Source organism: Trichogramma pretiosum, unplaced genomic scaffold (assembly GCF_000599845.2).
Source record: "Trichogramma pretiosum strain Unisexual culture from Peru unplaced genomic scaffold, Tpre_2.0 scaffold16, whole genome shotgun sequence".
NCBI classification, from domain to species: domain Eukaryota; kingdom Metazoa; phylum Arthropoda; class Insecta; order Hymenoptera; family Trichogrammatidae; genus Trichogramma; species Trichogramma pretiosum.
This window is the reverse complement of record NW_019641647.1, coordinates 1,622,578-1,647,432: the sequence shown is the minus strand read 5'-3', so window position 1 is coordinate 1,647,432 and position 24,855 is coordinate 1,622,578. Positions and strand designations below refer to the sequence as shown.

Sequence of the window (24,855 nt, the reverse complement as noted above, 5' to 3'; positions counted from 1 at the left end):
TAATAGCGTATGCAGACTCTCTCACAGGCGCACGTACACACTCACACTGGCGCGCGAGCATCCGCGAGACGTACATAGAGAGAAGTTACATAGAGAGAAAGAGAGAAGAGAAAGGGACGACGGAATGCGTGTGTGTATGCATGCATACACAGAGACTCGATGGGAATCGAAACGAGATAGAGAAAGAAGGGACGAGAAAATAGTTGCTGTGTATATATGTAGCATACATACATGTGCGCACATAATATTCAATATACTATAGCTATATATATGTATATGTTCGCGCAGTGCATGTATAAGCAAGAGAGAAAGAGAGAGAGAGAGAGAGAGAACCGAGAAGCCGCGGTGGGGAAAAAAGAAACCTGGGTCCAAATACACTCGCACATACATATACACACGCGAGCAAAAGAGTGAGAGAGAGTCAGCGCGATGAGAAGAACTACATAACGTCGAGAAGGTAGAAGTTTGTGCCCGGCTAGTAGTGTTGTGTCGTGCTGCTTTGCATGCGGCCACTTTTCTCTCTCTCTCTCTCTCTCTCTCGCTCTTTCTCTTGCACGAGTTCGAGAGCCAAATAAAATACGCGCGCAAATTTGTTATATGCCGATTGATCCGAGTCCATAGAAAAGTTTATTGTCAAAGTGTTGTTCACTGTGCTCGACGCATTTTCATTTTCGTTTATTTTGTTCTTTTCAATGTAATATCTCGAGATTGACCAAAAAATTGTGTGCTTCGTATTTGTATTGTGCTTTGGTATATTTTTGAATTCACATAAGGGAGAAAAGCAGTTCTTCGTTCAAGATATTTTGCACCTAACGAATTGTGGCTGATTAACGACCGCATCGAGAGTTAGTAAATTTACCATTTACTTTCAAAGCCCCTTTGCCCTTTTATATTCCCACATCTACTCATAACGTACTCGAGAATATAACTTGATAAATGTTTCATGCTCGTTCTTGCAGTTACGCTATTACTGAGCTCACAGAAAATTACGCTAAAGTATGATGAAATTAAAATTATATCGATCACGGGCGATGAAAATAATAAATATTAGATTACGAGGCACCTTGACATCAAATCAAAATATGTTTAATATACCCATGTTCTCGTGACTGTGCATCCACAGTGCTCGAATCTCGCACGCCAAATCAGCTATTAATTTTTAAAAACTCGTTGCAGAGAAAAGTATGCAACTAAATTTTTTTCCGACCTTTTCATTGCCTCACACGCACGTTTGCAACGGCGCCACTGCAATGCACACACACATATATGCGCTCATGTGCAGCTACACATCGGCGTGATCAATCTAGAATTTGATTTTCGCATAAATCAACATCGTATATATAAACGTTGTACCGTAAGTTCGCGCGCGACTTTATGTGTACTGTATATTAATCAAAATACACGCGGCTACGTGCATTTAATCGATTTACGTTTTCGCATTATTATTGTACGTGCGCGGCTATATGCAGCTCACGCCAGATGCATTTTGCACACCTATACGACCCGAGTCTGAGCTGCATACACTCGAATATTTATTTTGCCTTTAAGCTTTCGTCTAGGTGCTGCTGCCATGTCATTAAAATGAATATAGATTTTCAGTTTTCATCGTTATTTTGTCTCCCGGCGTATTTTACGATCTCGCGTTGTTTAGAGAAGCTGTATAAGAATAGAGCACGTTGCAGCGATTGATGGCATCACTAATGGGCTGGCGACCTATAAAAAAAATTATCAAAACTATTTGCCAATCTTTTACCAAATTGATTGCGCCATTTGCTTTGTGCTTATTGGATCATGCGCTATTTTGAACGACGCGCCATAATATTAGCTTATGATTGAATATAAACGAAATTTTTTTTTGACGTATTGTATAGACTGTAATGTTAAACCATCGATATGTATTATAGATCATTTTGCAGTAGTTTTACCAAATCAATCATGAAAGAGAAAAGCTCATTCTAAATAGATGGCGAAATAGATCGAGTATTTGAAACGATAATTGTGTTTACCAGAAGCAAGTTCTTAAGCAAGTCATAGTACAGCGATTATAGATTATGTAGTTTCGAAAAAGCCACACAAGTCCAACTCGAGTAAGCGCGGAAGACTTCAAAAAAAGGAAAAAAAAACATTGCAAAGAATTAAGAAAGCTGCCGATCAGAGAGACCTACCGCGAACCTACATCAATTTTGATTTATTTGCCGAGGTATATTCACGTATAATTCTTTTTTCGCTAGACGAAGATGATTAATTGCAACACACGTTCGATTTAGAGTCCGATGTTATGTGTGTGTATAAGTGTATACAGGCAAGCACAATCGGTAAGAATCCAGCCGTGTTCCGACAAAATAGTTTCATTACGAGCGATTAAGCACGTGTTTTTCGTTGATTAATTTCGAGTACACAGAGACGCGCAGAGACTTTATGCGTGGCCGTGTCGCACGTGCGCGAGTTTCAAGAGGTACTGCTATCCTCAAAGAGAACGCGAAACACAACACACATGTGCCGTCGTTAATTATGAATTCATCTCTGCGGCAGCTCGGCTAGTTGGCGCGATTTATCGCGTACCCGCGCGCAATTTGGCTCGAGTGTACGCACTGCTCCTAAAAATCTGCTGCTAATGGGAATCCGATCGTAACTTTGCACAGGCGCGCGAAATAATAACAGGCGACTGCTCTTTGCTCTTTTAGTTCGCGGAAACTCGTGATGTAGCCGGTACTTTTTTGGCGGCGCGTATTTGCGCGTAAATAATTTTATTCGCAAAACGTCTCAATCCTTCAGTCAGTCGTACAATATTATATATTATATAGGTACTATGAAAGTGGCGGCCGAGGCTCGCGGCGCGAGCTCATGTATCGGTGCGTGTCTATATTACGCACACGCATTGCTATCGTTTCAATATAATCGTCTGGTTTGGCTGCATTCCGAAATGATATATACTTGTTTATAGGTATATTTACACGCCGCGGCTCTCGAACTCGACTCCGATGTGCTTCGAGCTCTCCATCTCTTTTTCTCGTAATACATATATTGGCAGATTGGCACCAACGAGCTACTACACGATGAATTTTACGAGCTTTAGCGCTCGACTCGGCGTTATAAACTCCTTGGCCGAGACCCGACGCGACGCACATATTTTCTCTCGCTCGCTCGGGCCTCGTATCCTTGCTAGCGCGATTTCTCCCGAGACGACAGAAAAAGAAGAAGGAAAAAAGGACGGCTATCGGACGCGCGACAAACAGTCGGGCTCGCTCGCTGCATGGGTGGCGTCAGCGGTCTCGCAACCGAAAGACAATCAACGACGGCTCGTGGGTCGTTTTTTTCCTTCGCAAAAATACCCGCAGCTACATGCGAAATTTGCATAATTGGAGCTTTGGTACGCGCGAGCTTCGGTTTCGAATCGCAGGCGCCATTCAACACTTCTTCATTCATGTAACGAGAGTCTCGATGCGCGTACACAAACACGAGTGTATAATTGCCGATAAGTCCGAGTGATGTGCTGGAACGCGCGACGATCAAGAGCTCGTGTCTGTGTACAAATCGCGATACGAGTGCGGCCTTCTGCCTCGACGGTCACGAGTCGAGAGTAAAAAGCGGGAAGGCGAGGAAATGCCATTGAACATCTGCATCCGCGTACATGTATCGCAACTCCCAGCATAGAGTACGTCGCCGGCCGCTGTGTAAAGCTTTGATGTGGCGAACTTGATGATCGTTACGGCGATCGTATGCGTGTATATTTATTGTACGGCGACATATAGGGTCAAATAAAAAATAAAGATGGAGGAAAGTGCGGAAGTACGCGCGTTACGTCCCACACAGAGGAGCTTGCGAAACTTTCCGTCGGAGTACACGTTAACTCGTCGATTGACTGTGCTGCGGTGCGAGGATCCATCGTTTAAAAAATTCTAAAATCTGTGCAGCGCAACTTTTGACAATCCACTTAAGCACACTCGCTCGTAACTGCATCTGTGCGTCGGATTTCATGCCAAAAAAAAACTCAAAGGCGTAAATTTTTTTTAATCTTATCGAGATGAAAAAGTATAGCTGTATACATAAACAACACTTTTGACGAAAACAATAACAAGTTGGCTCTTATCCTGAAAATAACAGGCTTCGAGGTGTTATATATTTAATATCCGTGTCGCAGTCCCCCTTGCGCACGAAAAATCAAAAAAAAGTCTGGATTTCGTTGGAAAGCAAAATACTGACGTATACGAAGGCGCGCGTAATATATAAATTTAAACTCACTCGTGTTTTCGCAATAAACGTATAATCCTTTGCGCGCTACGCCTGCCTCTATATACAGTATTTATAGAGCGCGCTGCAGTGTCTCGAATTTTCCAACAGCCTCGCGCTATTTATCACGAGGGCTCTGCAGCTCTCTCGTGCAATTGAGATTATTCCAAAATGCAGCTCTCGCGGTACGCGTGGCAGCAGATCTCTCGACCTATTATAGTATACTCTGCATCGGCGCAAATGTCATATAATTCCTCGCCGGCCAACCGAAGACATAACGCCTAGAGACGCGTTTCACACTCACTACGTATATGAGCAATTCTCTAAATGAAACGCATTTTTGGAGGTAGAATCGCGGCAAATATTTTTTTCAACCTACGCGGATACGAACCCCCGGGAAATGTTTTTGGAGGTCCTAGGAACATGTAACCACGTAGGAACCATTGAAATTTCAATAGTGCTTACTTTTATAGCTACTTTTGTGATTTAGAGGACGATAAAGCATGTTTTCTCGTAAATACGGCTAATTACTCAATTTCTAAGTCGCTGAAAAAGTATCAAGACTCATCTAAAAAAAATATCTGGCTACTGTGTTTGACAGAAAATTTTCTCAGCTTTCCAATGGTGGTATCAAATTTTCCGATAAGTCACACATTTACCGAGAAAATGGCCATCAAACGGGCCAAGCTAAATATCTCGAAAAACTAGGTACGGAAAAAGTGATCTTTGAGGTTTATTTTCGATTTTTCCTCGTGAAAATGAAATTTATCGAAAAATCTGACTACACCATGAGAAAGCTGAGGAAATTTCCTATCGAAAGCATATCTTCATTTATTTTGTCAGTGGAATCACGAGCTAGTTTTGATTGTAGCGAGCCGAATACCTCGCGACCGCGCTGAATCAGCTCGGAAACAGAAAACAACGAACAACGTAAAAGAAATTTTCATGTAAAACATTGTAATTCCACTGAAAAAATAAATGAAGATATGCTTTCGATAGGAAATTTCCTCAGCTTTCTCATGGTGTAGTCAGATTTTTCGATAAATCTCATTTTCACGAGGAAAAATCGAAAATAAACCTCAAAGATCACTTTTTCCGTACCTAGTTTTTCGAGATACTTAGCTTGGCACGTTTGATGGCGATTTTCTCGATGAATATGCGACTTGTCGGAAAATCTGATACCACCATTGGAAAGCTGAGAAAATTTTCTGTCAAACACAGTAGCCAGATATTTTTTTTAGATGAGTCTTGATACTTTTTCAGCGACTTAGAAATTGAGTAATTAGCCGTATTTACGAGAAAACATGCTTTATCGTCCTCTAAATCACAAAAGTAGCTATAAAAGTAAGCACTATTGAAATTTCAATGGTTCCTACGTGGTTACATGTTCCTAGGACCCCCAAAAACATTTCCTGGGGGTCCGTATCCGCGTAGGTTGAAAAAAATATTTGCCGCGATTCTACCTCCAAAAATGCGTTTCATTTAGAGAATTGCTCATATAGCGAGTGCCTAAGATCTTGAGATCGTAGTCACTGTTACACGGGCGCAGGTAGTAGACGCCTAGCGTATACTTGAAAAACGTGCACAGGAAGGACAGCGGCACTACAATTGTACGCAAACGAGAAGCAGCCACAACTACACTTTCTTTTCCTTCAGCATCTGCACACAATGGAAATCTGGCGGTTTATGCAACGCGCGACGTTGTATATTGTATGCTCGGGTCAAATCTTCCGATCGCTGCATGTGCGCCGGCGATGTCTTATTATTTTTCCTTTATAAACATCGTCGCGCACCCGAGCAGGAAAGTGACTCACCGAGGAAATAGGATTCGATCGATGATATTGTGATATCATCTTGGAAATGTTACGATTAACGAAAAATAACACAATTGCAACAGCTGAAAAAATTACTTTTGCCGCTGTGCGATGGCTTCTTTTGTCCGGACACAGACAAATGCATCTGCGGCAAAACTCGCACCGTAGTTAGAGTTCCAAAACAGAACGATACATCCTGCATACGGACGTAAGTTTGACAGCTACCTTGGATGAGAAAATGACATTAATTCCGAATCCAGGTTGTTAACAATACGAGTGCGGCGCTTGTAAACTCAATATTTTATAGTTGCAGCAACTTGAAAACTTGGATTAAATCAGCGCTAATACAAACGTTTGCCTTTTCTCTCTGTGCCTTGTATTTCTCTTTTTTGCTCAGCGTCAAGCTCTAATATACAATATATATTAATATATAATAATAACGCGCGAGGCACTCGTCGCGTCAAAAGCTTTTATTTTTAAGCAATTATTCGCTTCGTTAGCAGCTTTTTGGCAAATCGCACGCGGACGCCATCCAGCAGCAACGCGAGATTTCTCCGAATTTAAATATGCTCCCGACGATCACGACGACTAATGCAACGCACGCGTCGCTAAGCAGTGAAAGTGAATTCGCGTATATCGCACAGAATTCATTTTCAACGTATTATTAAAACGCTTATACATGAGCAAAAGTGAATCATCGGTTACGCTCGCTCGGGGATAAAAATACAACTTTTAGTTTTATCAGTTCGTTCACCCATTTTATGATTTTATGAGAAAAAAAGCAAAGGAAAAATCTCTTCATCTGCGACTGCAAAATTGAAGCTCCCCTCGAGTTCTTTCCTTTTAAGAAAAATTCAACAATTAAAGTGCAGAGTAAAAATAAACGGCAACGATTCGTTTTCGATTTGAGGTCAATACTTGAACCCGATACCCGTGCGATGACGCACACTGCGCGCGCGTATGTCGCAGGGTAAATATTACCTTTGGCGATCGTCGCGCATTAATACACCCACACACCCCCGCGCGTATTCGCGTATAGCCTATATAATTTCCGAGAAATTCACCTTGCATCCACATCAATGCGCTTAATCGCTCTCCTCCATATAAATCCATCGGCTCGTGCTTATTATAAACAACGTTTATTTGGCCTTTGGCTTTTTCAATCAAAATTGTTGACTGAAATCGTAACGAGCACAAGCTCACGGGCCAACGATGATTTCATCTCGCTCCATTACGATTTCTTATATGTATGTACGTTCAAAAGATATATTATTTGCTTTTCCTCAGCCATGAACGAAAACAGACTCAAGTTGATCGTAGAAGGTACTGCGTTTTTTCGATTGTTGTTCGCTAAATTGCTAAACATTGTAAGCGTGTCCGGGCATAAAACGGCGAAAGAAACCACATTGAATTGGTCGACAAGCAACAACGAGTTTCATGCAGAAAAATCGTATTTTTATATATAAGAAACGAAAACGCGCATCATTTTTCAAACCGTGTCAAGGCTTTGAATTGCCCGTAGCCAGTAAAATTGAATTCACTCTATTTTTTTTTCGTTATTTTTGAAATAAATAATGTGAAGAGGTTGGAGAATTTTGTGTGTAACGAACATAAAAGACAATATAAATATGTAGGCGACTCAATGACCAAATAGATACATGAAAAGCAGAAAAATCGCCTCAATAGAAACACGGCATCGCGAGATTAGTTTGGTGTTTGACACTCGAGCGATGTGAGATGATTTTATTATTCTCTCGCGTTCGGCTTTAGTGTATTTGTTGCGCGTGCGAACATTTTTTCTTCCTTCCCCACACCTACTTTATACGAAAGTACCTACAGCGTTATACCACGAAGGTATTGATTTTTCGAGATTTCACATGAAACACTGACGCGCGAATCTCATTTACAAAGAAGTGCGCGATCGAGTTTCGAAATAAAAAGAGAATGGAATGGCTTGAATGCAGCTTAGATTTTTAACGCATAACACGGAGGGTATTTATTGGCGCTATAAATAAGTACCGATAAACTTGAACGCTTGGTAAATTTTCTATGATAATCCACGTTTAGTAATGTCAACACGAGCGGCTTCAAAAATCTGTGGCCAATATCATTTTTCATACTTCGATCAATGTACGAGCTTTTTTATTTCCATGAATATAAACGATTTTTTCACCAAAAGAGAACAATTATCAGTAAGAACGGAGAACGAATTACAGTAGGATTGTGTAAGATCGATTGTGCTCGCGAATTAAACGTTAAATGGAACTGCAGCGACTACACAAGTGCAGTTGAATTATTGAGCGGGCAAAAATATCCATAAATCATAATAGACCGTTGTAAACGCACTACAGTAGGTTGTAAATCCAAATCGATGACAAATCAACGTTAATCGCGCCTATGCCACATGCTCATAACGTGCTATACGTATGTGTATAATATGATCTCATGTAAAACATAAACAGACGTGCGCGTATCGATCGATAATTTTCTGTAAACGGTATGCCGATAGTCGTGCACACAAATCACGGTATAATGACATAATTCAAGCGGCGATGAATTACCGAGTGATCGAAGTTAGTAGCGAAGCTGAATTTTCACCTCGCCATGCCTAGGGACAATTGAAAAAACCACGCGCTAATTGTGTATATTTTCCTCCGTGGCATCAAGGCGCACACACTAACATATCATACACTTCAAATGCGCAGTGCTCCGTGTCATTGAAACAAGAGTAGGTTTCAGTGCCGGTCGATTGGCGTTTTTCATTTGTAGACATGCGGTCGGTAGGATCGCGGCTCGATGTCTGCGTATAATCGAGCTACGTCATTAATTCTTAATTCAATTGCAATATCGATTTGATTCTTCTTATCGCTCAGTCAAGCACGTGTAAAAACGAACATTTACTGGTGTATCGATAATGTAGCCTTTTCCAACTTTTTAATGTTTCTATGTACCATTGTGTAAATGTCCTTTGAACTTCATGCCCCATCGATTCATCTTTGCATTTTTTTCTACTTTTCAGTAGACTTGAAAAAAGTCCAATGAATGTATAATTTGATTTCGCATCTCGATATATCCACTGCCATTATCAAAGATGATGAAACTTGTCTTTGATATGCTGTGCATATGCATATGTTTGGCATTATAGACAATTGTCATGTGGGTACAATAGAAAATTCACTGAGTGCCTAACTGCCCATCATCCTTTTTATAGAGAATTCAAATATATTTAATCTATGATTTTACCAAGGTACTTGTAAACCCTTATCTGAACAAAATACACACTGTGACACATATATCATTTTAAAACTAGAAATAATTTGAATAATCAATTAGTACATAATTTAAGACATAATTTTTTTATTTTGAATCTTATATCTTATTAACAGTTTCATTAATAGTTTAATAAATAGCTAATGCAATCTCAATATTGGTAAATTGTTCATAACATTAACACAGTGAAATTGCTTTTTAAATTAAATATACCTGATACAACTCATACTTTTAAAATACAACTGATTGACACATCAAAAATAGTTCATCGTCGTCTAAATATTTAATAATATTCTCACAACAAAGATCTGGTAAATTAAATTGAATCAATAAACGCAAGAACTCCTGACCCTTACGTGCCAAATATCTTTTGACAATACTTTCAGTAATGTATGCTCTAACAACTCCTCCTACGGGACCAAATTTTTCCATAAAATCTTCAGAATTCACTATAGATTCATATTCCGAATTCCGTAGCAGTGAATAAGTTTGTTTAGGACTAGAAGTACAAAGCTCTAAAAGAGAATGCCCATTGCTCATCTTTGTACTTTTAGCTTTATTAATATATTTAGAAATCTTTGTGCGCTTATTAATTTTAGTCTTAGACAGTAAAGCATTTTGTTTCCACTTTTGAAGATGATCAAGTTTTTTCATATCCATGAACATTTTCCCTTCTTCTATAATAGCTATCCAAGTTCCAAAATTACGATCAAAACCCGGGTTATTAAGAAATTGTACAAATCCTGCTGTGAGAGGACCTGATGAAAAAGGAATTATATTACAAATGCATATTTTTTGTTATCACACAGGAAATTTATAGTACATAAAAAACTACATTTCAGGTTTGATATAATTCAATTTCGTTACCTAATTCAGTTGTGCTGATCCCATCATCAGAATCATCGCTATCATCATCAGTATCAAAAATAAAATCTGCACTTGGATTGGGCTGAATGAAAAATTTGATCACACCTAAGGTCAGATGTAAATTGTTGTTCATTTGAAATCCTCTTCTGTTCTCTTCCAAGAGATCAATTATATTCAAAACATTTCGTATCATTTCCAAATTTTTAGGAATCCGACTTAAACTATATAGTAGCTGAGCTTCAATTTTTACGCCATCCATATTAGCGCCACGTTCCAAAAAAAATTTGACCAAATCGTAATTATTGTGAAATATAGCGAGATCTAATAGTGAATCATTATTTGGTCCTTTGGCGTTTATATCGACACCTCGTTCAAGTAGTATTTGTATCATCTCGATAATAGTTGTATTCCGATTTCGTTCGCAGAATTTAAAATAATGTTGCATCTTATAAAATTCGTTAGGATCAGCTAGGGACAATATTCTCTGAGCAACTTTGTCAACATCCGCAACATGTACATCATTTTTTAGAAGTATTTGCAATACTTCCTTATGGTAAGGACTTATGATATCACCAGAAAATAAATTGACTATTGAACTGTTACCTATATTATCTTTCAGATTAATATCAGATTTGAAATCTACAAGAGTTCGAATAATTTCCAAATCACAAAATACATTGGCCCCTATGTTCAGGCAGGTACGGTTTAAGGGTGTCATTCCAAACATATCGCAATCATCTACACGAGCACCTGCTTCCAGTAGTAATCGAACTACTTGTACATGTTCATAAAAAACTGCCAGATCCAGAGGTGTATGATCAAAAACATTACTTATCGAACAGGTAATATTTATATGAGTGCCTTGATCGATGAACCTCTGCACAGCTCCATCGTTCCCAAACTTGCAAGCCGCGTGAAAATGTGAATAACCATTTTCATCGATGTAATTGACGTCATCGTAAATATTACATAACAAGTAATAATTATCTTTACGGTCAATTTCATGAATAGCCGTTTTGGTAAACTGGGGAAGATTACTAATTTTGGTTTCAGCTTTGGCAAAGCAATCAACTATAACCATTCGTTCGTATTTAACTGCGTACATTAAAATTTCATTTTTATCCAAGTTAGTGAAATGGCTCAAAATTTTCTTCAAGGTTGATGTGGCAAAATCAGTAAAATCCTCTCCGTCGTCCAACGTTCGACTGAGTTCCTCGTAAAGCAAGCGTCCTCTCGTCATACCTTTCGGTATTATAGCGTTTTTCCATATGCTGGTATAGTTTAAACTCATTTTGTACCTCAATATGTATGCTTTTTTTACCTTAAACTTCACTCTTCACTGAAAACTGCAAAAAGCCGTTGAATAAGAACAGGGAGTCCCGTGGATACAGATACTCGTAGTGAGAGACAGACCGTTTACACTTTACAGTTCATTGACGTGCATTGCTGCCCCCTATCGTCAATGATTGTCAAATAAAAAATTCTCCCTAACTCTACAGAAAAGTTTATTCCACCAATGACCAAACAGAGTCGTATCAATGATACAAACATTGCGGTTTATAAGGTTTGTTGGCATTACAGTCGAATATAACATGAATAATCAACAATCCATGGTGCAGATCATAAATTATTCAAGTACTTCTGAATGAAATTTTCAGGAATTTCCTGTGCGAGGATGAAAATCGTACCATACAAATAAAGCAAGAAACTCGTCTTGTAAACAGTTTCAAAAATCTTCAATCGCAATCATCTGGTATCGTGTCATGCTGATTTGTACATGCACAAACAACATGTATAGCTATAGTAATATGAGAGAGTAAAAGACAATTTATACCGTGCGAATTGAACGTGTATGTCTGCAACTCTCTCATATATACCTGATGAATTTTCATTAGGTTAATTACAATTATAGTGACGCAGGTACATATAATGTGTGCGTGCAGAGTGTTCACTTCGCGCTCCTGGGGTAATTCGCATAATAATCAGCTAAATGCAACGTCAGTATAGCGCATCTGTATTTTCTCTCTGTCTCGTAAACAATTTAAGCTTTGCAAATAAGCAACAGAGCTCGATTTTAAATCATGAGATGTGCATATAAGCTACTTAAAATCTCTCTCGAAAGTCGCATAGGTACTTAAGAGGGCATCTATGTGCAAGTTAGGAATATATACGCAGCAAATGACAGTGGAAATCTTCCGTAAACAAGTCGACCGTTTGAATATGTGAGAGAATTATGAGCTATGACGACCTGGCGGGTACGTAGGTGCTCGTGCCCAAGTAAGTACTGTCGCACACATCGTAAGCTACTTTCCAAAGGCGATCGTGCGCCTGATTCGGATCGTTTGACGCATTCTCGCCGATGCGTTCAGTTGACACACACATATGCGGTACAGCTACACACGTACAGGCAGTACAATACACGATCGTGAGCGCGAATAGCATCATGAGCTCAGCGCAGTGAGTATACTGCACTGCTGCTGCTGCTGCCGCCGTCGTCGCCGGTTTCTGCGCGTGCTGCTCCCGCAAAATGTGTATATTGAGTGCGCGAGAGAGTCGTCCACGCAAGAACTGGGCCAGTCTCGTTCCGAACGCGTGAGTCGAGCTAAGACACTTCGTATTCGAAGAGGCCAAATCATTGAGTCGCTGATAGATCTCGCCTCTCTTTCGCGCAGTTGTTGTGTGTATGCAATAGTTTGTGTCTGCTGTATCACGGCGTTTGGCGCGGCTTTGGCAATTTCGCCGAATTTTTGCTAGCCGATAAAAACAGTTTGTGACTCTGTGTATAACGAAGAATTTCTGAGGAATTTTTCTACCCACTCGAGAGCGAGCAGAAGAAAAAGTTAGTCGCTTTTGTTTGTTTTACTTTTCAATCTTCTTACGTGGGTCTTGCAACGACATTCATCACGCGTGTAGTTGTAGCGTGGCTCGCGACACTACGCACAAATTTTGCTGCTCAAACAACAGCTTAAAAACTAAAAGTCAAATCTGTGCTTCTTGTATCTGTCTGTCGGTGTTTTTCTGCTTGCTACTCGTACGCGAAAACTTATGACTACGCGAGAATTACGTTGCTTCGACTACTTTCGCGTCTCATATTACATATTGTATAGTATCATTGCTGCATTTTATTGTCTAAATTGTTTACGTTGGCACACGGTGCGCATTGGTCGGAGATTTCTAGTCGATGCATCATAGGCGAAGACGATCGAAATTTTTTAATTCGATTTATCGATAGTAACTCCACATAGCCGAATGGTCATTCCGAAAATAGTGTTGAAAATAAAAGTTTCAAGCGCTTCCGGTGCGACGAAAGCTCGCAAGCACGGCTTTGACCTCGAAAAATGTACGAGCTTTAGGTCGCTTAAATTTATCGATTCAGGTTGAGAACGGTTAAAAGTATGTGCGGGGCGGGTTCGAAAAACGTGCCCCGTGCGTTGTTTAATCGTGCGCGCGCTTGGGTTGAGCTTTGCATTACGAAACTTTCGAGTTTACCTTGAGATTTGAAGTTTATAGCGCGTAAAGACTCGTTAAAACTTTGCACAGCAAAGGCATATATAATATATATATAAGTAATACAGAAGCTGGAGGTTCAACGTATTATATCGTCGAAGCTCTAAGAGAAAGACACACACAAGCACACACGCCACGAACGAGTGTAATCAAGGATTAAGCTCGTTTTCTCGAGATCTCGTGGATTTGCAAATATCCGCAGCAACAGCAGCGGCAGCAGCTCAAAAGGTCAACCCGCATACTTACACCTGCACAGGACGACACGTTGTTTGCTGCGAAACGGTCGTGCAGATGACCAGCCACACGTAATGTAGTTAGCGGGTCGTGTGCACGTCATAATTTATATAGTTCAAAGCCAATAAAGCCTCATCATTACCATCATCCTCTCGTTATGTCGCGTGCACCGACACGTAGAGGCGAGGCAGCGAAGCCAGAGCGCGACCACCGGCGCGAGATAAATCCCTTGGCGTTTCGCACCCGTACCGTCGTGTAATATATAAACGAGCAATAAAGTGCTTATACCTAGTACGCGAGCATATATTAAAATTAAGAGAGACGCTCGAGGCACGCGCCGAGCGAGAAGCTCCAACTCGACACACCGGTTTTTTGGCTGCGTCAAGCCAAACGCGACACGGAGAGGGAGTAGGTGACATTTTACAATTTAGCCTGCGCGCTAATCTCGCGTCGTGTACCGAGTGCAGTTGCAGCAGTGCGTAATCCGCCGTGTGCGGTTTTCTCCCTCCACTCGTATCGTAAAACTGTACTCGAGAGGAGTTTCGCGCCGCTTAATCTTGGACTTTTTGCAATATGCCTCCTTGCGCACATGTTCGAGCATCGGAATAGCTCTCGTGCATGCGTACTTCGCTTGTGCGGGGAAAACACGAAAAAGTTTTTCCTTAGAGCGACAAAACACACGACGCTCGGACGAGTTCGATGAATATCGCAAAATATGCGCGCCGCGGCGCTCGCGGAATTGGCTCCATTATTTGAACACCGCGTAAACAAGCTTTTTATTTATAGCTCGTTGTGACGTGAACTCTCAAACGCGCTTCTATATGCTATATGTATGCCGTATAAGTTGGATTGACCACGACGCCAGCCACCAATGTAGTGCATAGAATAATGCAACAAGGCCGCACTACACGTGAAATTTACAGCTTTGCTCCTTGTACCAGCTCTCGCGCGTATTAATCCACCTTGGCAATATATTTTTTGTATCTATCGTCGCGATGTCCAAAGATTATTTCAAAGTTTCGTGGCCTTTGCAATATCTCGACGCGAAAAGCTAGATTTTCCTTGGAGAAACTCGACATAATTACTCAATAGTTGCAAAGGCGTTACTCTGAAAATTATTTAAATGAGTACTTGTGAGGCATATTAAGCTGTACACTGCATATTCTCACCCGACGTCCTTGACTTATGTTTATTGTTTGCGTTTGCTTTCTCTCTATTTTTTTTCTTTTCAATATTTAGAATGCATTGGTCAATTTCGTTTTCGTCAAACCACCAAAGTTTCAAAATCATCTTTTTTATTGTGTTATTGTTCAATATGATTTAATTATCACTCATCACATCAATTAAACTATTCAAATATATTAAACCATGTGAAATGAGCTAGAAAATTACAAATAAAAACCGATTAGGTACTAAAATTTGCTATTTTTTGAGAGCAAATCTAGATTTCATATTGAATTTGATCATTTATTAATCATTGTGTGTATAGTATTACAGATTACCAGTTTTGTTATAAAAATTTAAAAAAAATCGTGGTTAATTGAACAAATGAGACATGGGATGTTTTTTTTCTTTGTGTCCTCGATATTAGTTTTATTGCAAATCCTTTGATTTCATAAAATTTTAGCGTGACTTTGAGAGAGCTTGAGCAGTAATAAGAGCACTGAATATAAAACACAAATCGACAATTTTACGTGAAAATTGAGTGAAATTCGTCAACCCGACTCAAACTGGATTAAAAGTTGCAAGATTGTGTTGAATTAGTTAAAGCTACTACGAACAATTATACATCTATGATTTAATGTGAAACGAATTTTCGATTAGACTCTTTTTCACTCGGCCCGACTCTCGTTTGCGCGCAACAAGTTCAACTATCCGCGTTAATTGTCACGCGTCACGCACGGCAACAGTTGCAAAGTATTATTTTTTTTTCTTTTCATCCTTTGCTTTTCCCGTACTTAGTGCAATGCGACCACAGATAACCGACCATGCGTTATCATACGTGCATTCCTTTTATGCCACACTTTGTGCTCTCAAATTCCGTGCGAGAGTAGTTGATTTCATCAGGTGTTCCGAGAGCTGGAAAAGCGCACATTTGAACTTTTAAATGAAAATAACTCGTAAATGAAATGTTTTAAGAAAAACCCACAATGGCAACGCAGCCAAGCTAGGTGATATCCGATTCGCTCGTATTTTAGCGATTAGCGTTTACGACGTAATGGGGAACTTCGTGAGAAATCGCGATCCGATCGGCGAATAGAGTCATACATTTATTCAATACATAACGTAATGCACGTGACAAATGATATCCTCGTTGCATTTCTAAGCCGCAAAAAGTGTTTCGCAAAATGAATTTTAAAGCTGTTCTATTAATCGTACATAGTATAGTCTTTTAATAGTCGAAACATTTCGTATCTGGTGACACGATGACCTGATTGCTTTACATGACTCGGCGTTTCCAAGTAAAATCGTTTGAAAATCCAGCACAATTATGCTTCATGCAGTCAAAAATTAAACATATCAAGTCGTACTAGTAGGAGACGCATCAATTAAAAATGTATCGCGACAATCTTGACAGTCATTTATGAAGTTTTCAAAATCTATTACAAATACAAATGTTATATGCACGCCATATATCGCAGTTTCAAACCTTCTCGATAAGTCTACGTACTCGACAATACATCATTTATCCACAAGCAGCTCATGTATAATATAATACATACACAATCTGCAGTGTGCGCTATGAAATCCTCTCTAAGATGATACACAAACACACACACACATCGCGATCTCCGTTGTTATGTCAATATGTACATGCGACGTTGCACTCGACGATCTTACGTATTACATGCATACGCACACATATACACTCGGTGAAAAAAAGAAAGCTTTGCAAGAGCTTTAAATATTCATGTATAATGTAGGTGCGTGCCTCACGTGACCGACTTTTTGACAGTAAGAATGTTGTATACGCGTACGAAAAATATTCAATAGATTGCTTGATGATGGTAACTATACTATTATTCGAGTAAACAGCATTGTTCCTTTGAATTAAACAGGATAAAAGACGGTTCATTATAACGTGTCAAAAGTGAACGGCAAAAAGGACACACTAAAAACTATGAAATTCAACGTTCATGAGCAAATCTATGTATGAATATTGAATAATAGAGTAAAACAAAGCCATTATGACGAGCTCATTATTATTATAGGGGTACATACGGGTCCGCGTAAAGTCGGGTGATCGTTTCCGGTACGGGTTTTAGTCGTTGTATAAATTAAAACGTGTCCAAAGTGAAATTGCTAAATGCATCATTGTCCACCTAATGTTAATTCGATAGAGTAAATTGATTGCGAAGCAAATAGATAAAATAAATGACATGAAATTTTAATTTAAAGTATGAATCGTTAGAGGCAAAGTTTTATAATTTTTCGTAAATTACGTCACTAGAAATTTTATTCTATTATACTTTTTATGTTTAGAATTTAAAGTTTTTCATGTCATTTCAAGCGTACTATCAATCACCATTAAAACGTAAAGCTTTATTTGATTTTATTTGAGGTTGTTTTGTAATAAAGCTCCAAATTGAAGCCTAAAATTCAAGTCCAAATTAAAATTACTTGTTCACTTTTATAATCAATCTCACAATGTGCAAGTTAATTTTTTGCAGAACTGTCTCTTTAAAAGTGTGAATGAATATTGAGTAGGTAAACTTATCTTATAAAAGCAGTTCATTCTGGGCGAGTTGAGTGCCAATTGAAATTTATCGTTTTCTATAACATCTGCGAGATCTATAGGTGCTACATGAGCGATAGTCTCAACTGCTTTTGCCGCTGCAGAACGAACAAAGCTTTCAGACGTGTACGCGTACGTATATATCTAGCTATACCTGCCTAAGGTCTTTGAAAAGTCCGACCTGCTCTGGCCGAGTAGTAAAACTTGGTAGTAAAATAGGAAGGATTTACAAGGCATCCGATATAGTGGCTCGTTTGCCTCATCCTTTTGGGCCTGCATCCATTGTGTTACTTTGACTGACAGTCGAGCATTCAATCATATGCACGAGCACGACTACTGCTGCGGGGCAATAACACGCTTGTATACGTAGGCGCGCGCTTAATTTTAATCATCGCGCGCAGCTAGACCCTGCCAATCTTATTTTCGCTGCACTGCCACATACATTGGCTCGTATGTGCGCTGCACGTGCTCTCTTGTTCTCTCTCTCTATCTCTCTTTCTGTTGCTCATGTATTTAAATACACGTCGTATTCGTTAAGCTGCACAAATCGATTGATGAAATTCTCGCCCGACTCAGCAATTCGATGCATCTGCCTAGTTTATAACTTATATATATGTACAGCACTTTCGAGGCTGAACGGCCGGACGCGTTTATAATATTGCATTACAATATGATTATAAAACGTGTGTATCGGGGTATATTCGTGCACGGTCTTCATTAAGTATATTGTACCGGTTTGTAATATGCACTACCTCCCACGCTTTCGCCGCGGTGGAGTGCGGTATGTGCGCTATACCCCTTTCTCTGCCGCCACGCTATTGTGTGCGTGTTGGTGCAATTTTCCCTCGGCGTTATGTACAGCCGCAAGCTGTGGCTCTGTGCGCAAGCGGGGCGTGTTTGCATCGCGGCGAGAGAGAGAGAAAAACTGCGTGCTCGCCAGAGCCTTTCAAGCGGACCGCCTCGATCGTGACGTGGATAAGAAATGCAATCGTTACCTACCTCCGTATCGTGTACATATTTTATGCATTATAATATCGCGTACGGTCCAACATCTTTGTGTGTGTGCCTGTATATATTATAAAATAATGCAATGGAAGCTGTGCACGAGCGGTCTGTACTTTTGAGGGCGTAATTCGCGTAGTTCGTCATTTTGCAGCACGCAGTGCATAACGCGTTAATCAATCGGCCAAAGCTGCACACGCCTCGCGTCTATAATGCAGCTCTCGGGCTTTTATATTATTTCGATCGATGTAAATTAATTTGCCGTACGATAATTACTCGCTGTCAGTTGGTCGATTGCGCCCGAGAGCTCGTGCAGCTTCGCTGTAATATACTCGAGTACGCGTGCTCCAGCTGTCGGCTTGCGGGTTCGCTCTGTAGATTAAGTATATGTGTATGCATTTTCTTTATCTTCCATACGCGCGCCAACTCAATAAGATCGAATGAAAAAATGTGACGCGGCCGAAAGCTGATATATGCGCGAAGCAAAATTAAGATGTCGACAGCCGAGTGGATACCAGATACCGTTGACGGATTGCGTAGCGATTATCATTTATTCGAGTCGAGCGTGCCATGCGTTCTTTTTCCTTCCGGTGCTTGCGCCTCGATTTAGTCCGCGGTTGACCGTAAGAAAATGCGCTTAAAAGTTATCTTGCCTCGAAAATCTCAACGGGCCAAGCGCGACATCCAGCACACCTTTAGCTCGGTTCCGCAAAATCTGCTCTGAATCTAATTTCATCTTCTGCCCATGGACATGGATCGACACAAATTTCAAGCTATATTCTTCAAAAAACCTTATTTCTAAAAAGTACGTGTAAAAGTGCATGATCTCAAGAACCTTTTTTCGAAAAATTTGTTGTAAGCAACATTTTATTTGAAAATATCGAAATTTCTCGACGTCAGTACAGCTTAAAGGATTAAAAAAGAAATGTGCAAAATTTCAAAAGAATCGGTTGGATATTTTTTGAGTGACGTTTCTTACCGGTTTGTAAAACTTCATTACTAGAAATCCATGTTCAAAGACATACAATTTTCATTTCTTGTAATGACATTGTTAAAATCGATGACAAACGTCACTTAAACAGTATCTAACCGATCCTTTTGAAATTTTGCACTCTTTTTTATTAATTTTCTTTGAGCAGGTACTGACGTCAAGATATTTCGATTTTTCCAAAAAAATTTTTGTTTACAACTTTCGGAAAAGAAGGAGTATATGACAAATATCGAAATTTTCCAAATCCAGAACCGTACACCCCCGTTGAGCGCTAAATTCAAGCATGCTATGTGAACGTGCGTGTAGAAATGCGTGTGCATAGCATCGATTTGTGCTTGCCGAGCACTGAAAGAGAACGAGAGAGAGATAAAGCCAATCGATTGCTCGACACCTACTGCACTGTACACTGTGTACTATGGCACCGCAGCCACCACTGCTCCCATATATATATAGCCATTCTGTATATATTTAAGGGTGGAGCGAGTGTATACACGAGAGCCGCGCTCCGAGCTTCTCTACTGCTATTATTGATTTTCGCGTGCGCTACTCTGCGCGCCGAATGCGCTCTACCCTCTGCTGCTGCCTCGCTGCCTCGCCACAGCTCACCCACCCATTGGAAGCTACGAAGAAACTTCAAAATTCCTCACTCATAAAATCTCGTGGAAATTCACCTCTGTTGCGTATGTTTTTCTTTGTCATTTTGCGCGATATCGCATGTACCCTGCTCCATTCGGTGTACTACAGTTAAATCACTGCGAAAAAAGCACAAATCTATTGCGATCTAATATAAACTTTTGCGCGCTTAGCCTCGCAGTCTTATTATGGATCGATTAAAATTCGTCTCATTTGTTATACCGCGAGACGTGCTCGAAATAATTGTAGCGCGATTCGGGCGTACATAATAGCTTGAAGAAAGTTTGATATTTACGATATCCAGGCGTCCTTGCGCGTGGCTAACTGTTAAATTGTCCCGAAATTATTCACGAGGACCGCGTGGATTTGCTCTTACACACATACTCGACCGTTGAAATGTAGGTCAGCGCACACAGTATCAGGAATAATAATAGAAAATTCGACGTCCTTCTTCATAACTGGCGGTGATTTTCGCGCTCGTGCTCCGGGAGAACCAGAGAGATTTGTTTTCTCGTGACAACTGGCCAACAGCTTGATGCACTACGTGTCAGTCGGGATCGTTATCATTTCGAGCCGAGTGAAGAGCGGTCTAGTATACTTAGCCAGACCTTTGGGAAATCCAGAAGAATCGTCATAAATGTATCGCACTCGTAATATACTTGCACCGATCTCCTTCAGTCTCTTTATTCGACTTATTTTCTCTTATATGAAAAACAATCGACTTGGACCAAGGCGTATTCAAGATGTTTTTTGATTTTCGTTTTTCGATTATAAGCAATATTGACGCTGTAAAATAAACTGGTTATAGCTCGTATACCTTTGCGATAGGCTACTCAAATGTTTACATACGATGACCCTTGCGCATATCAATTAAGCTGCCTTGCATATGTTTACCCCGCTAATAAATCAATTAAAGCGGTCGGCCGTTTGTACAACGCTGCATCACAATCATTATCATAATGGGTATGTATGTGTCCTTTTAAATTGACACAGTAGGTATGTAGGCAGAGCTTTTGGCGTCAATGCTGTAAGGAGCGTTGGGCGCGGAGCTTCTCGAATTCCAATCGAGAAAGTGTACCGCAATTAAGCTTGCCGCAAATCTTTGCACGCTTACCACGTCTCGTTGTCTCGCTGCATGTTACGCCTGCCGCGTGTATGCAGTCTAAATTTATCCGTTTATACACATTGGCTGAAACGCGAGAAACTCGAGATTGACTCGCTTAAATGCCTTTATATTTTCTGCCATATACCGAGACTTGGATGCATACACCGACTCTATGTATTCTTCCGTCATCGCGAATAACAAGAGCGGCAGCGACGCACATAGAACCGACATATATAATGCGTCTATGAAGAATCCGGCTGATGGTGCTTAATCGAGTTAAATATCGGGCATCACCATTGGCCTAGCTCAAAGTCATCTAGGTCGAGAGCAGCTTTATGCGCTTCTTGTGTGTATTCTTTAAGCCTCGAGCGCAATTACGTTAAGAAATGATAATATACCGTCAGACGGCATAGCCATAGCATATCAATGTACTTAATGCGTCTGGAGGAGAAATAGAAAAAGTTGTATGCGCGACGTTGCACAGAGCTCGTCCATCATTTATTGGAATTCGATCGATCGCAGGCCTTCATAATTCTCTCTTTGAATTTTATTTTTCCACCCCACCATCGTGTATCGTTATTATAATATGGCTATGTAATTATAAATAAATAAAGGTGCAATTATCGACATTGAATTATCGAGTCTGTTCTACAACGCATTGGCGGCATGTAGCGACGATATATCAATTATGCCCCACTGACGCACGCTACACAAAGAACTCGAATTTTCCGATCGAAATTATATTTTAAGAAATTTCGCAAGCTTTCATGTATTCTCGATCGATCGGTTATTGATGCGCCAGTCGAATGAATCAAGACCTTTCAAACGCCGAAGAAAATGTTTTTTATAATTCTATTTCTTTTGCCGTATCGCAGATGAAGTCGCTGAGGACGTTGTTGCCCGCTCTGCTGCTGGTATGCCTCGTCGTGCTCGCGAGGATCAACGATGCCGAGGGCTGCTCGTGCTCCTACACCCATCCTCAGACTCACTTTTGCACTTCGGATTTCGGTAATTATCACTTTTTCCCTTCTACGGCTGAGCATTCAAATTTACATAAACTACGCAGTGGGTGCCAGCCAAATGCAATGCGCCAATAATTATCATGTATCGACTCCACTAAAGGCATATAATATCGTTTTTCAGTTCTGGTCGTTAAGGTGAAAGAGCGCATCCCATTGGAGCACGAGACCGCGTACAGAGTAAAAATCAACCGAAAGTTCAAGGTGAGTTATATTTAAATCCTACGTACGCGGCGAGTGAGCAGGCCATTGTATAAGAGCTGCCGCAAGCCGAATCGATGCAGTTCGTTCAGGCGCGCAAGCTCCTTTCCTAAAAATATCTGCCGAATAAGTCGCGCGACGTACAAGTCGCCGAATGACGAAATAAGCTGGCAACGCTTTCAAACTTGGTTTTTTTCCTTTGAATCCGATTCACAGCTGTCGAACGAGAGCCACAGCCAGAGCCTGCTGGAAGGTCGGCTCTACACGGCGAGCATGGACTCGGTCTGCGGCGTCCACTTGAACGTCGGCGAGACTTACATAGTCAGTGGCCGGGTTTACGAGGGCAAGCCGAGGATAGGCCTGTGCAATCTCGTCCAGCGCTGGTCCGGTGTCAGCCGCCGGCAGAGGCGAGCCTTCAAGGGTCTCTACGCCAAGGGATGCATGTGTGACGTAAGTCTGCTGATTCAATTTCTTCGTTGCATTATAATGCCCTTAGAGGTGTGAAGCGAGCTATCGAAAAATTCCTACAATTTCCCTTTGGATGACGTCCAATTTATTTATAACTCAATGATTCAGGTAATGGACTGAGTTTCCGGTGGCGCACAACTACTAATACTAAACTACTGCTACCACTAGTACTACTCTCTTATACGTATACTCTTTGATTTTTCCACTCTGTGCTCAGTTTGCGCGCGTATAAACGAGCGGCTAATCGTAACTTCTCGCCGGGATATCATGAGCTAATCGAGCCGTAACTTTCTACTATAAATAACGCGCAACTTTGACGCTATGTGGACTTTGCAGGTGAGCTATACGCCGTTCGAGCGCAAAGGTGAGGCGCTGCATCGCGCCAAGGGCCGATTATGCCCTTGGGAGGCGAATCCCGGCCCGACGGACTGTCAGGAGCAGCACGGCGTCTGCGTGATGAATCAGGGCCGCTGCTTCTGGATGCCATCGAGATCCTACGACCAGTGCATTCACGAGCATCATCAGGAAAGATTGAAGAATAATCAGCGGATGCGGGACTTTATGCCGTGAGAGATAATCGCGATGATCTAGCGCATTTATTTCTCGGCGCAATATCGAAATCGACACCACCGTACACCGCTTCGATACGCGTGTTTTACTCTTAGGTTCTTTTATTTATCATTATTATTTGCTCGCTGTTAAATTTTATTGATAATGATAATTTATATGATTATATATATATATATCTATGCGTATATGGCTACTGTTAGCTGTAACAGCGATATTTCGTATGTGAATTCAGACGATTAGATGATTTGCATCGAACTTTTAGAGCAAAACGACTGACATATGTTTCAATGCTCAAAAATGTACAAATCGCTTTTCTTTTTAACTTTTATTATTTGGGACTGGTCATAAATTACTATGTATACGTAGCCCTATTAATTATCTCAGCGAAAAATTGTACATATATTTTTTATTCGATGAAAAATTGTTGAATTTTAAACCAATAATGTGTATATAAGGTAGCAAAAACGTATTTTACGATGCCTCACTCCAACTATAGTAATTTGAAAAAAAATGTATGCCATCATTACTTGCTTTTTTGATTTTACGAATGAACAAAATGAAAAAACGCGATCAAATTAAAATGTTAACTTCCATAAATGATTGTTTATTTATAATTTCAATCTACAGATTGCATGAAGCAAAATGCGTTGGGGATAGCAAGCTCGCTTATGATTTCCACCAACTCGACCTATATCCATAAATTACGTGCATGTGTGTAGATGAACCATGTACATCATTGACGTCATTTATAACTTTAAATATCGAGAGCCATCAAAATTGAATCAAATTTCATCGGTTTAGGAGAAAATCGTTTTTTTGTTTGTTAAACCCAATCGAAAAAGCAGTGTCGTCTGGTGGTTCACGTCAAATAAAACAAAGATGAAAAAAGTTTTCGAATAAATGAAAAGAACATTTCATTTATCATATGATCCGAAAATGTTAAAATTTAATAACTGTGTATTGCTTAGCGACGTGTTTGCATTGTTTATTTTTCACGCTTATATCCAAGTATTATTGATTTATAGTTTATGTAAGCTTAAAATTAATTCGATTATACCTATCTACGTAGGTTTGGATGTAGAAAAAAATTCTTTAGAGCAATAAACTTGTAATCTAAGTTACCAAAATGGAAGGAACAAACGATAGCTTATTCAAACTTTATCCTTTATAACCACTTGACAATCTATACTTGGTAAGTATTTCAAAGT

General features: G+C 40.2%; 3 protein-coding genes across 6 annotated transcripts in view; 1 reads left to right on the top strand and 2 right to left on the bottom strand.

Annotated features, from left to right (window-relative positions):
• Nucleotides 1–24,855, bottom strand: part of LOC106659325 (synapsin) — a 35,787-nt gene that overhangs the window by 4,856 nt on the left and 6,076 nt on the right. The window lies entirely within an intron of this gene.
• Nucleotides 483–24,787, top strand: LOC106659326 (tissue inhibitor of metalloproteinase). 4 transcript variants are annotated; one of them, XM_014381809.2, is made up of 5 exons: nucleotides 483–845; nucleotides 22,265–22,397; nucleotides 22,533–22,612; nucleotides 22,826–23,059; nucleotides 23,414–24,787. In XM_014381809.2, exons 2-5 carry the CDS (start codon nucleotides 22,265–22,267, stop codon nucleotides 23,645–23,647), a joined length of 681 nt encoding a protein of 226 aa, XP_014237295.1. In that variant the 5' UTR covers nucleotides 483–845; the 3' UTR covers nucleotides 23,648–24,787. The 4 variants fall into 4 exon arrangements, with proteins under 4 accessions (XP_014237295.1, XP_014237296.1, XP_014237294.1 ...); XM_014381810.1 differs by lacking the exon at nucleotides 483–845 and adding an exon at nucleotides 12,654–12,773; XM_014381808.2 differs by lacking the exon at nucleotides 483–845 and adding an exon at nucleotides 12,660–13,020.
• Nucleotides 9,461–11,674, bottom strand: LOC106659324. The gene is made up of 2 exons (XM_014381806.2): nucleotides 10,182–11,674; nucleotides 9,461–10,072 (listed from the first exon to the last, which is right to left on the bottom strand). The coding sequence occupies exons 1-2, from the start codon at nucleotides 11,470–11,472 to the stop codon at nucleotides 9,546–9,548; spliced, it is 1,818 nt and encodes a 605-aa protein (XP_014237292.1). The 5' UTR covers nucleotides 11,473–11,674; the 3' UTR covers nucleotides 9,461–9,545.

Excerpts from the sequence above, each read along its gene's own strand:
- LOC106659326 (XM_014381809.2), top strand. The coding sequence starts at position 22,265 with ATGAAGTCGCTGAGGACGTTGTTGCCCGCTCTGCTGCTGGTATGCCTC. Across the intron at positions 22,398-22,532 it reads CTTTTGCACTTCGGATTTCG|TTCTGGTCGTTAAGGTGAAA; the intron begins GTAATTATCACT and ends ATCGTTTTTCAG. Across the intron at positions 23,060-23,413 it reads CCAAGGGATGCATGTGTGAC|GTGAGCTATACGCCGTTCGA; the intron begins GTAAGTCTGCTG and ends TGGACTTTGCAG.
- LOC106659324 (XM_014381806.2), bottom strand. The coding sequence starts at position 11,472 with ATGAGTTTAAACTATACCAGCATATGGAAAAACGCTATAATACCGAAA. Across the intron at positions 10,073-10,181 it reads GATCAGCACAACTGAATTAG|GTCCTCTCACAGCAGGATTT; the intron begins GTAACGAAATTG and ends CTTTTTCATCAG.